The sequence below is a fragment of the Typopeltis vanoorti genome, chromosome 2 (genome assembly GCF_054136105.1).
Source record: "Typopeltis vanoorti isolate ZY-2024b chromosome 2, IOZ_Tvanoo_1.0, whole genome shotgun sequence".
Lineage (NCBI taxonomy): Eukaryota > Metazoa > Arthropoda > Arachnida > Uropygi > Thelyphonidae > Typopeltis > Typopeltis vanoorti.
Window position 1 is genome coordinate 87,823,830 of NC_143550.1, and position 13,635 is coordinate 87,837,464.

The window sequence follows — 13,635 nt, forward strand, 5'->3', positions numbered from 1 at the left end:
TACCCTGGTAACCTGATAGACTTTTTTGAGGTAGATCCTTCAGCTCTTGAAAGGCTAGTTGAACTAGATTTAAAACTTTTGTGACTTTTTTATCTGAATTTTATATCTTTACTTGTTATTTGTACACGTACACTACCTGTCTCATTTATCTTGTCTGCACAAATATGTATTATATATTTTGATGTCAAATATCTTTTTTATTATGCCATACGCTAAATAAATAAATAAAATATATAAACTAATAATTAAGAAACATCACCTGTCCAATTCTGGGAATATAAGGTTCTGTATTAGGTAGTACTGTGTCCATTCCTGTTAAGAAAATTTTTAAATTAAACGAGTTGTTTTACAGAATTTAAATATAATATTGACAGTATAATTTTGGTTTTCACATTTGAATAGTTTAATAATCATTAGATATAATACAAATCTTAACATTCATTTCAGTTTTAATTCTATCAATTATATATAATATGTTAATATTATATGAAGGACCAAAAATCTCCCTAATTACTTAGCTGTTATTTAATCTCTCTGCTGACTGAAGTGGATCAAATGGATGAAAGACTGTCTTTTATCTTGTAATTACTCTCATATGCCATTAATCCCTTACTGTTAGAGCCATTAACAGATTAATTGTAACAGAGTTGCAACCTCTGAGACACCTTGAAGTAAACTGTTTTAATTGGAATTTCCTGTGCTGGAACTTGTTTTTTAATATTTTAACATTTTCCTTTACATTTATTTTGTCTGAATGCAAGAGACATAAAAATGAATTTCACATGTGTGAAAATGAAATAGATATTTATTTCAAAGATGATGTGAAATCTTCTTAGCAATAAACTTATTACTGAAAATATTTACAATATTTCATTCTTCATGTCAAATGCAATGGAACTAATTTTTTTTCTGCATTTTTTTTAAATTTTATTTTAAGGAAAATATTAGAGAAATTAATTTCACACTATTTTCAAATAATATTCACTGAAATAAACGTGATTGGAACATGTTTTTTTTTTTAATTTGGCTGTTATCATGCTTACGATATTAAATTGAGAACTTCTGATTTTGAGACTTTTATACTGCAATATTTCAGAACCTTAGCCTTTGATATATTTTTTTTTTAATGCTCATTTTAACAATAGTATCCAATTCTGAACTGCTGTAAATATACATATATATATATATATATATACTTAGAGTAAAAATGTATGAAGCATGTCATATGTAGATTAACACAAAATTTATATTTATTCGGAGGTATTTATGTTCTCCAATTACATCTCACTCTGTCTGGAAATAAGTAGGAAATTTTTCACACTTCAGTATCTAAAATCTATTGCTTAATTTTAATTTAGAGAAAAGAAATAAAAGAATAATACTGTTGTGTTTAGTAATAATAATAATAACAACACAGGTGCTTCTAAAACTGGACTATTTCTTTGTAATTTGATTATTCCAGCCAACAACTTCTTTTCTGTCTGATCCTAGCATCAGTTATTTTAGGAGATAGTGAATAGCTCAAATTCTAATTTTTACAATATATTTCCTGTTATCTTTCCCTATACAAAAAAAACTATTTATACAATAAATATTTTTTCAGTTTTGAGTGCACTTCTCCTTCCCCCTTTAAAAAGAAGCCTGAATGTCACTGCAACTGCTAATGGTTGGCATTTCTGAAATCAGTTACATCTTAAATATGCTAGTTATTAACCCTTTCTGTCTTTCTTAGCAACTGTGACATTGAAAGCTAACTGAGATTATTCCCTATGAGAAACAAGAAAAAAAGAAAGCCATACCTCCCACATGAGTCTCAAAGAATATTCTGATAATACCAGAAGTTTCTTTACCTGGTAATTCATTTACGGAATTAACAACGCATATAAAGTAAATTAATTAAAGATAACTTTAATGAATCACTTCTATATTTCGACAATGTCACATTGTCATCTTCAGGAACATAAAGATATGGTATGTGCACTACAGGAACTAACAAAGCAAATGAGGAAGAAATTAAGACACTAATTTTGTTCCTAAAGTCCTAATGGTGCCCTCTTGCGGGCTAATTTGGTAGTCTTGGCCGTTGGGCTGAAGTTCTCATGATGAAAGTCTCCCAAATTTGGGGCAGTTTCATGCACCCAAATTTGTTGAGGTTAGGAATGTTTTTTAGAGCTGCTGAAGATTCTTTGAATAATCTTTCGTATTTAAACTTGCTGCAATGGATTATTTTTGTCTTCTTCCAACGAATTTTATGGTGGGTATCTAAGGCATGGTCTGCCAGCCCAGAGCGGCTGTACTGGTGAAACCGGATGTAGTCTTGGTGTTCTGAAATCCTGATATTTGTTGTTCTGCCTGTTTGGCCAAAGTAGGACAATTTGCAGCTGCAAGGGACCTGGTATACACCAGGTAGGTCTAGGGGAAGTGGTTGGTCTTTGGTAGAGCGGATAAGGGATGCCAACTTTTTATATGGTCTGTAACAGGAAGTAAGGTCATATTTCTTGAGGATATTAGTTATTTTTTCAGAGGTGCCCTGGATGTAGGGGATAGTGATAGACTTGGTGTAGTCTTTATTGTTGAGGGGGGGAGGGGGGTTGTGGTTTTCAGGTTTTAGTATTTTTTGGATTTTTTTGGGGTTATAGCCATTGGCTAAGAAAGTGTTGAGGATGTGGTTTAGTTCCATAGTCAGGGCCTTGTCATCTGAGCAGATTAATTTTGCCCTGTTATATAGTGTTTTTATAACCCCATATTGTTGTGAGGGGGGAGGATTGCTTGTGAATGTATCTGCCAGTGTGGGTGAGTTTTCTGTAAACAGAGAAAACCAAAGATCCATCAAGCTGGTGGGTGATTAAAGTGTCTAGGAAGGGGAGGGTGTTGTTTTCCTCTTTTTCTAAGGTGAACTGGACTCTGGGATGTTGGTTGTTTAAGTGTGTTAGGAAGGAGTGGAGTGAGTCTGAGCCATGTGGCCAAATAGCAAACACATCATCCACATAACAAAGCCAAATAGTGGGTTTTTAACATCCCAGAGTCCAGTTCACCTTAGAAAAACAGGAAAACAACACCCTCCCCTTCCTAGACACTTTAATCACCCGCCAGCTTGATGGATCTTTGGTTTTCTCTGTTTACAGAAAACCCACCCACACTGGCAGATACATTCACAAGCAATCCCCCCCCCTCACAACAATATGGGGTTATAAAAACACTATATAACAGGGCAAAATTAATCTGCTCAGATGACAAGGCCCTGACTATGGAACTAAACCACATCCTCAACACTTTCTTAGCCAATGGCTATAACCCCAAAAAAATCCAAAAAATACTAAAACCTGAAAACCACAACCCCCCTCCCCCCCTCAACAATAAAGACTACACCAAGTCTATCACTATCCCCTACATCCAGGGCACCTCTGAAAAAATAACTAATATCCTCAAGAAATATGACCTTACTTCCTGTTACAGACCATATAAAAAGTTGGCATCCCTTATCCGCTCTACCAAAGACCAACCACTTCCCCTAGACCTACCTGGTGTATACCAGGTCCCTTGCAGCTGCAAATTGTCCTACTTTGGCCAAACAGGCAGAACAACAAATATCAGGATTTCAGAACACCAAGACTACATCCGGTTTCACCAGTACAGCCGCTCTGGGCTGGCAGACCATGCCTTAGATACCCACCATAAAATTCGTTGGAAGAAGACAAAAATAATCCATTGCAGCAAGTTTAAATACGAAAGATTATTCAAAGAATCTTCAGCAGCTCTAAAAAACATTCCTAACCTCAACAAATTTGGGTGCATGAAACTGCCCCAAATTTGGGAGACTTTCATCATGAGAACTTCAGCCCAACGGCCAAGACTACCAAATTAGCCCGCAAGAGGGCACCATTAGGACTTTAGGAACAAAATTAGTGTCTTAATTTCTTCCTCATTTGCTTTGTTAGTTCCTGTAGTGCACATACCATATCTTTATGTTCCTGAAGATGACAATGTGACATTGTCGAAATATAGAAGTGATTCATTAAAGTTATCTTTAATTAATTTACTTTATATGCGTTGTTAATTCCGTAAATTAATTAACAGTTATGTCTAACCAACGTATAAGTCTTACCACTAGAATCAGAAGTTTCTTTGTTCAAGAATTAAAATAATGTTTTTGATTTTAATTCTCAACCAAAATACTAAAGTGATATTTGTTACTGATACAGTATTTTTGTCAAAATTAAATCAGCTTAATTATCACATAATTTGTAATTAATCAGAGCTTTAGGCTTATTACTGAAAAAATATAAATTATCAGATTCGTTCACCTTTATATCTTGTGATCTGATAACTTTTTTGCAGGGGAGGGGGGGAATTTAGTTGACTGCTCAAACTACAAATATTTTTGATCACAGTTTTCATTTCTGTTATGAACAGTTCAAGAAAAGAACAATGTACTTCTCTTTGGGAGTAAAGCCAAAAAAATGCTATATAATATCAAAACAACCAAAATGTATTCATTTTCAAATATACAATGTTTTCTTCTTAATGGAACATTATCCTTCCAGAACCATTTTATTATTATGGTCTTTCCCTTTTTTTTTCCCAAAAAAGAGTGGAAAAGATTTTCTCACCAAATCTGAGCCAGCTGAACATTGCAATAATAAGAATGACATTATTAATAATGATTTAATTGAACGTTACCCAGAGAGCTTAACAGATACATAACAATTTGTTTCATAACTGTTTATTTAATTTACAATGGCAATTCTGGGAAAGGGGGGGGTGACAATAGTTAAGAATACTGAAAATAGCTTTATAAATATTTGTGTCATGATTATGAATAAACAATAAAGAAAATTTAGAAAAATCAAACTTTTTAAAATTTGACACGTGATTTTTCTATAATAAAAAATGCACTGTCAGCTAAGCATAATCATACAAACTTAAAAAAATAAACTGACTCTGAAATTTCCCTTATGGTTAAGAGTGATCAGAATTCATTATAAAAATTATGGAAACAACTATTGTGTTAGAGTAAAACTTCAGTTTAATATAAACCAACACTTGATGTTTAGACCTTGCATTAAGGTCATCATCTGGAGTATACACATATATACAAAGAAAAAGCTGCATTACAATCTACATGGTATGCTAAAGTTACATTTATTTGGTCAACTACTGGCCTGACCTCTGGTGGAAAAAAAACTTACTACATCAATGCTAGAGTCCTGTTGTTATTATCTGTTTGGTTACAAAAATAAATTAAGCTAGACAGCAACATGTTCACACAAAGTTACTCAGATAAGTATATATATATATATAAATTAAAACAAACAGTATGGATGGTGGCCAATAAAAGGTGAAATAATTGCTTAGAGTCCTAAAGTCAGGATTTGCTGGAAAACCTGAAGAACTAAGAGGGCCTAATGTGTATGTGTGTGTGCGCGTGCCATCCAAATTCTTGCAATTTTTATACCACCATTATTATTATGATTAGGATGGTTAATCAAAATTTCAAAAGCTTCTTTAAATTTGCATTCATACTAAGTTTTGTATGATGTAAAGAACAGGGGTACCTTTCCAATCATTTTGGTGTAGGGTGTTAAGAGCATGATCTGAGAGGAATGCTTCACCAAAATTGTTAAATTTAACATTTTCATGTTCTCTTTTACAATTCTAGCAAGGCTTATACGTTGGTCATACATAGCTGGTAATTAGTTTACGGAATTAACAACGCATATAAAGTATATTAATTAAAGGCAACTTTAATGAATAACTTCTATATTTTGGCAACGTCACGTTGCCATCTTCAGGAACATAAAGATATGATATGTGCAAGCAGGCACTAACAAAAGCAAATGAGGAAGAAAGCAAGAAACTAATATTGTTCCTAAAGTCTTAATGATGCCCTCTGGTGGGCTAATTTGGTTGTCTTGGCTGTTGGGCTGAAGTCCTCATAATGTAAGTCTCCCAAATTTGGGATAGTTTCATGCACCCAAATTTGTTGAGGTTTGGAACGTTTTTTAGAGCTGCTGATGATTCCTTGAATAATCTTTCGTACTTAAACTTGCTGTGGTGTATTATTTTTGTTTTCTTCCAACGAATTCTATGGCGGGTATCTAAGGCATGGTCTGCCAGCCCAGAGCGGCTGTACTGGTGAAACAGGATGTAGTCTTTGTGTTCTGAAATCCTGATATTTGTTGTCCTGCCTGTTTGGCCAAATTAGGACAATTTGCAGCTGGTGTACACCAGGTAGGTCTAGGGGAAGTGGTTGGTCTTTGGTAGAGCAGATAAGGGATGCCAACTTTTTATATGGTCTGTAACAAGAAGTAAGGTCATTTTTTCTGAGGATATTGGTTATTTTCTCAGAGGTGCCCTGGATGTAGGGGATGGTGATAGATTTGGTGTAATCTTTATTGTGGAGGGGGGGGGGGGGTTGTGGTTTACTGGTTTTAGTATTTTTTGGATTTTTGGGGGGCTATAGCCATTTGCTAAGAAAGTGTTGTGGATGTGGTTTAGTTCAGTAGTTAGGGCCTTGTCATCTGAGCAGATTAATTTTGCCCTGTTATATAGTGTTTTTATAACCCCATATTGTTGTGAGAGGGGGGGGGGGTTTGCTGGTGAATGTATCTGCCAGTATGGGTGGGTTTTCTGTAAACAGAGAAAACCAAGATCCATCAAGCTGGTGAGTGATTAAAGTGTCTAGGAAGGGGAGGGTGTTTTTTCCTCTTTTTCTAAGGTGAACTGGACTCTGGGGTGTTGGTTGTTTAAGTGTGTTAGGAAAGAGTGGAGTGTGTCTGAGCCATGTGGCCAAATAGCGAACACATCATCTATGTAACGAAGCCAAATAGTGGGTTTTTGTGGGGCGGAGTTTAAGGCTTTCTCTTCAAAGGTCTCCATAAAGAAATTGGCCAAGGGTGGGGATAGTGGTGAACCCATGGATGTCCCCCTCTATCTGTTTGTAGAATTTTCCTTGCCAAATGATATAGCCTGAGTTCATTTTGAACTGAAATAGAGCTGAGATATCAGGAGGAAACTTGGCTTGGGCTCTAGGGGTTCTTTGAGTGGAACATTAGTGAATAGGGAGGAGACGTCAAAACTGACCATTATGTCAGTGTGTTGGAGTGAGAGGTTTTCTATACTGGCTTTAAAGTGGGCTGAGTTTTTTATGTGTGATGGTGTGTTGCCAGTATAGTGTGTGAGGGCTTTGGCTAAATGTTTGGCTAATTTATATGTGGGGGAATCAATGCCATCCACTATGGGACATAATGGCACATTTTATTTATGTATTTTTGGGAGTCCGTATAATCGGGGGGGGGTCTAGAGTTATAAGGTTTTAGTTTGTTTTACAGATAGGGATTGTACATGCAGTTTCCCCAATATAAAGAAAGTTACAGGTGCAATAGATACAATAAACTCCAGGGTGAGCCAATGGGAGGGAGAGGATCCTTAGAGGAGTTGAATATGTTTTTTAATTTTATAGATGGTTTAAAAATGGGATTAAGATTATAATGGCATAGAATTCTATTTATTTTTTCTGATAACCCTTTAATGTATGGGATAGCTATGGTCTTACTGTAATCTATATTACATGTATTTTTTGATGAAGTTTTATGAAGAACTTTATTGATAGTATTTTTGCTGTTTAGTTGTTTCCATAATTTTTGTAATGAAAACTGACTCTGACATTGCTCCAAGCAGATAAAATAATTATGTGCATAAATGATTACAATTTCCCATAGCCATCAATGGCCATTCCCCCCACTCCATCCCCAGTGATGACTAAAAAACATTTACATATCACTGAAAAGTTTCTCTACTTTTGTTATCCCATTAACAACATGCTGTAATTATATGATAAAAGAACTAGAAATACAAAAATATAGTGTACATTTAGATTTAATATATCTATGTAAAATTAAAGCTTGCCCTACATACTGTAAGGAACTACATATTTCTCACTTTCATTTGATCTGGCTCTGAGACAAAGTTACATAATATAAATGTCGCCTATATTTGATGACTTTCACTTCTTATCCATGTTACCTCAACTCTTGTATTCTTCACATCGATGTTTTGGTGGATGAGGAACTCGCTGTGACTGGTAGAGAAGTTAAAGAAAATTTGCTAAAACAGTCCTTTATACTATAATAAACTATTCTTTTAGACCCTGCAGGTTTGCTACAGTGAGATTTAATTAGAAAGCTAATAAATAAGTATAAATACTTCGCAATGGTTACATACAGAAATTTACTTGGAACAATTAAGTTAATGAAAACCAATGGAGGATAGAATTTTAACCTTACCAAGCATAATTTATAATAATTAAAAAGTCTTCCTTAGTCATATTATGTTCAAGTAAATTATGTTAATTTTGCTAAGAGAGTTTAATTATAGTTTTAGATCTCTGGTTATGCCACAAAATTCAGGTGCACCCTCAAGATGGGATTCAATAAGAATGGAGCACTCATTCTATGAACTTATTTAAAAAAGAGGAAATAAAACTGAATATGAAAATAACAGAGCAAGTCCATAGTAAGATATCTAATAAGATCTATGTGACTTATTACATGTCATAGAGCAACATCTAATAAGTCATATAGATGTTAGAGAAAATTAATACAGTCAAACCTGGTGAAAAAAAACTTTTCTAGCTTTATTCATAAACAATAAATTATATGATAACCACAGTAATTAACTTTAATGAAATGAAAGTACAGATATTTCATACTGAAAATAACAGTACATCAGTGCGTAGAAACAAGCAAATCAAAGAAAATCGGTGGTTTACCAATTAAAAACTGTTACCACATGCTAGAAATTAATATTAATAAATAATATTATTAAAAACTATTTTTGATCGTCACATAAAACGAAAATCTCCCAAACTTTTGGGAGAGAGGGAGATAGAGAGACAATTGTTCTGATTCAGATTTCGCCAATGTAAAAGGGCTTCGCAACTCTCTTTGAAAAGGTGTTCATATTTAAAACCGCTTCTATGGAGAAGACAAACTTCATCCCAACCGGATACTGTGTTTAGTGTCAATACTATGTTATGTCAGACCAAACTTTTGAGGTTTTACGTATTCAGTAAAATACTGATGTTCATTAATTCTTTTTTTCCAAGGTTTGCCAAAAGTATGTCAGATTACGTTCGCAAGGTATCTGGTAAACGCCAGCTAATGATAGATCTTTTAGAACATACTTTACATTCTGCAATTAACCTTCCAATACCTAAAAGAATAAAATTTTTAAGAGGAAATATCTAATTATTTAGATAGTACTTTCTCATTCTGAGAAATCACAGTTTGCCTTTTGTAGATGGCAACAGATGAATTTTGTTGATAGGAAAATATGTGGGAATAAGGTGATACTTCTTCAAAATTCTATCAATTGGTTCAGAGATACCAGAAATATAAGGGATTGGAACCCTGCGGTCTGTTGAAGAATCCTGAGGTGTTGGAACATAGGATTCAATTATCTGCTGGATTTGATTAGGGTTGCACCCTTCAATGATTACAACTCTATCATCAACGTGTCTGGCTTAGAAATTTTGATGATGTTTTTATTATTTGGTCCCATAGCCACCAGACACACCTTCCTCAGCCACCTGAACAAATGACACGAACATGTATAATTCACACGTTCGTGTCATTTGAAATTATGTCAGAACACACTTCCATTTCTAGATACACATCTTCCTTCCTTATGACATCCTTTTCTTCACTGTTTACTGTATGCCCACAGACACTGGCCAATATATACACAAGAAACTCTTACTACCACCCAACACACTAAAAACTAAGTGTCATTTAAAGAATAAAAAGAAAAGGAAGTACAAAATAAAATCCAGCCCTATGTTTCTACATGAGTAAAGACAGCTAAGTAAGTAAGTAAATACTTTGTTTTGAAATAAACTAAGAGATTATATTTGTTGATAACTTACCTATATGCCAGAAAGGGATTACTATTGGACATACTTTACATTCTGCAATTAACCTTCCAATACCTAAAAGAATAAAATTTTTAAGAGGAAATATCTAATTATTTAGATAGTGATCTCTCATTCTGAGAAATCACTAGAATGAGAGATTACTATCTAAATAATTAACTTCTTCACACATTCAAGAAATAAACAGAAAAATGATCTAAAACATAATGATACAATAAATTTAATAAATAAATTAGGTATTATTACTGAACCACTACACAGTACCAAGACCCACTACAATAAGTCCACTGGAAATATCACTGTCTTTCATAGTTTTTTTTTTCAGAATAAAAAAAAATAAAAATAAAAGTTTTTTTTTCAGAATATCACTGAAAAATTCTTATTTTTCAGTGCGATATTCTGTGATATCCCCTGTAGAGCAAACATTTAATTAATATTATTATGTAATCATTTTGCATTAATGTTTCTCTTGTAATAAAAACAAAATAGCAATTGGAGATTTTCTTATATTTTTGTCATATAATCCATCAGGGGCGATATTTAATTGTTTGCTTCAGGGCATGACCTAATCTGGTGATGGCCCTGCTTTCACTAAGCAGGATTATCACCAGATTAGCATAAGCAGTGTATTGAAGTATATAATAAGAATATAAATAAAAATGATGGTAGAAAGTCAGCTGAATAAATTTATATGGAATAAGAAAGAAATTAGCCAAAACACTAAATTAGAATACATGACAGTATTCAAACTAATTTTAACTTATGGATCTGAGAGCTGGGTTAGAAATAAAACACTTCATCAGAGACTGAAACCTCTGATATGAGAGTTCTGAGAAAGATTAGTGAAGTGAACAGATAGGCATCACTGGCAGTATCACATGAAAAATGAGGATATCTGGAAAGAACTTTAATGTCAGGAATGTATTAGTAGAGTTATGTCAGGTGGTATTGGTCACTTAAACAGAATGGGAGAGGAAAGATTATCAAATAAGTGTTCTTTGCAAAGGTTGGCATGAAAAAAACACACAGAGGAAGACCAAAATTGATGCAGTAAAAAGTGATTTAAAAGACAGAAATATAAGATATGATAATGTTGGAGTCCTGACAGATAACAGATCAATTTGGAGAAAAACTGTTTATTGAAAGTTAGTAATGGTGTAACTTTTTCATCATAATTATCCTCTACACCTCCCTGAGGATACATATCAGGAATTCGATAATGAAATAAAAATTAGTGATATAAAAAGAATATTTTAATAACTTGAAATATGCACTTTTCAATCTAAAATCTAAAGCAATTTGGTACTAACAAAAGGATGAAAATTGAGAAGAGAGAAGAAATTTATCAGTAGTATGTTTATACCTTGTAGTCTGTATTTTTATTTATTTATTTTTATTTTTTTAAGGAAAATACATATAAAAGAAGATCATTTCAAAGAGTATAGTAGAGATTAACAGCCGGCTTCTACCTGCAACCTAACAGAACTTAAAGACAGTAGGATAATTACCAACACCAATTCTAAAAAAAAAAGTCACAATGGATATCAAGGCCTAGTGAAGCATGCCTTGGAGACTCTTCGTGTATACCTGACTATAATATAGTTTCCAGGATTCTAGGAAATTCCAAAAATTTGGAATGTGCCTCAAGTAGTGCCTGACTATTCTGACAACTAACACCATTGAAGGGGAATGCTAAAAGGACAGAGCAATAGGTATGTTTTGTCAGGCATTAAACACAAGAGAGCCATGATGTACATTGTGCTTTGCTTTACCTATTAGTGCAGCTCTGATAATGTCTTTGTATCCAGGAAGAAACATTAGGTTTAATTAAACAAAATCCAAGGTTTAATTAAATTCTAAGATTGTCTTTCTTCCATTTATATCGACATTGTGTCTAATAAAAATACTTATGTATTCAACTGTCCTAAGCTATGGTTAATCAACCTGAGTTCTTGAGTTGAGAATTTTTAGATAGCTGTTCCCCAATATGAAAATGCCATTCTATCATTGGACAGATTTATAATATGCACATGATTAACTGCTGTTCAAAATTCAAGTATCATATAATATAAAATGAAGAGAACCTTGTTTCTTGGAAACTTAGGATCTGGTAAAAAGGAAAGAGATATTTGGACAAAAAAGTTTTTTTTTTTGAAAAGAATAACCCAATATAGGAATGATTTTCGTGACATAAGGAAGAAAGGTATACAATTGTTACAATAATGCCCATGTCAAATTAATATCTCTTTTACTATATTAAAAACCGGTTAAAACTATTGTTGGACAGATGAAGAACTTTTAAACAAGACATTTCTAATTTCATTATTACATGTTTACATAGTTTATGGAACATGGATCACTGAATGCAGTCATTCAGTGATTCAAGAAGGCAAGCTTTAAACTAATTTTTTCTCTATTATATACATATTCTTCATAAATGTCACACTTTTATACGTGTGAATAAAGTCTTAAGAACAACATTTAATTTTATTGCTAGAACCATATAATATGAAAATATCTCGAACATTCATAATGGAAAAAATCCAAATGTAACAAGCAATAAAATCAGAATGAATAAAGTAATTGATTAAGTGATTTCAAGTACATGTCACTGAATATTGTTTTTTGCTAGAGTATTGCTTTCATTTTATTTTGTGTGTGGGAGGGGGGGGGGGCATAATCTACAGTTATGCATTATGTCAGTAGGAACTTGTTTATCTGTGGTAGTTTAGTAGTGAAAGAAATTCGATAAAAGTATGGCAGAATATTTTAATAATGTATACGAGGAGGAAGGTCTGGAAAGTTCTGATAAACACCTAGAACAAAATGATATTAAAGCAACTGATATTACCTCAAGAAAAAACATACTAGCAGCAGAGTTATGAAGGTAACTTATGTTCTTATATCCTTGTTTCTTTTTGGTGGTTATATCAGTTGCTTTAATATCATTTTTGTTCTATGTGTTTATCAGAACTTTCAGACCTCCCTCATATTAAACATACTTTTAGATGAACATTAAAATCAAGATAATCATCAATGCTACATAAAAATTTTACACACGTGATGAATTACTGAGGAAATGGACTCAGGATAACAAGAATTATCTTCTTCTTCAACTTCTGGAGGTTTGCTGTGAATTAGAAAACTGTGGAGAATACTGCCCATCTTAGCCTAACCAAGTGTAAAAACTTGTTGTAGCTTAAAAATATCAAAGTGCCTTACATCAATTTTTACATAGGTCAAGTCTCATGAGAATGTTGTAAAAATAACTTGTTTGTCTCCATATATTTTGTACTAGATATTTTTGTAAATAACCCTTTGGAAGTTAACTGTATATACTCCTTTAATAAGAATATTTCAGAGTGTTAAAAAAGAAGGCAATGCTTTGCCGCCGGAACTGTATGTAATAGATCTACATGGCAGCATAAGAAAGGTTGTTTATGAAATCTTGTGTGTATGTGAAAGGCTTACAAGTTCTGCACGTAAACATGTCCGAAGTCAGTCAGAAAGGTTCAAACAACTTTCTGATGGCCGGCAACTTACAATCAAAAGAAAGCGGGCCGAACTTGAAAGAAGATGAAAGAGTCATGCTGAGTTCTTTGGGGGTTACAAACTTTGTGCGAGGTCTCAGAGAAGGCATAATAAAAAGAGACAGAGTCAAGCATAGGGGTCTGCCCGGTTCTAGACGCCACCAGAGAGACAGA

General features: G+C 33.4%; 1 protein-coding gene across 4 annotated transcripts in view; it reads right to left on the bottom strand.

Moving 5' to 3' along the window:
* The window catches only part of Taz (tafazzin, phospholipid-lysophospholipid transacylase), a 151,674-nt gene that overhangs the window by 71,392 nt on the left and 66,647 nt on the right, over positions 1 to 13,635 (bottom strand). For all 4 annotated transcript variants that reach the window (XM_090412264.1, XM_090412275.1, XM_090412256.1 and 1 more), the window contains 2 exons: positions 9,926 to 9,988; positions 260 to 312 (listed from right to left, as the gene is read on the bottom strand). In XM_090412264.1, the coding sequence (XP_090268390.1) occupies positions 260 to 312; positions 9,926 to 9,988 (116 nt within the window). The remainder of the gene's footprint in view (positions 1 to 259; positions 313 to 9,925; positions 9,989 to 13,635) is intronic.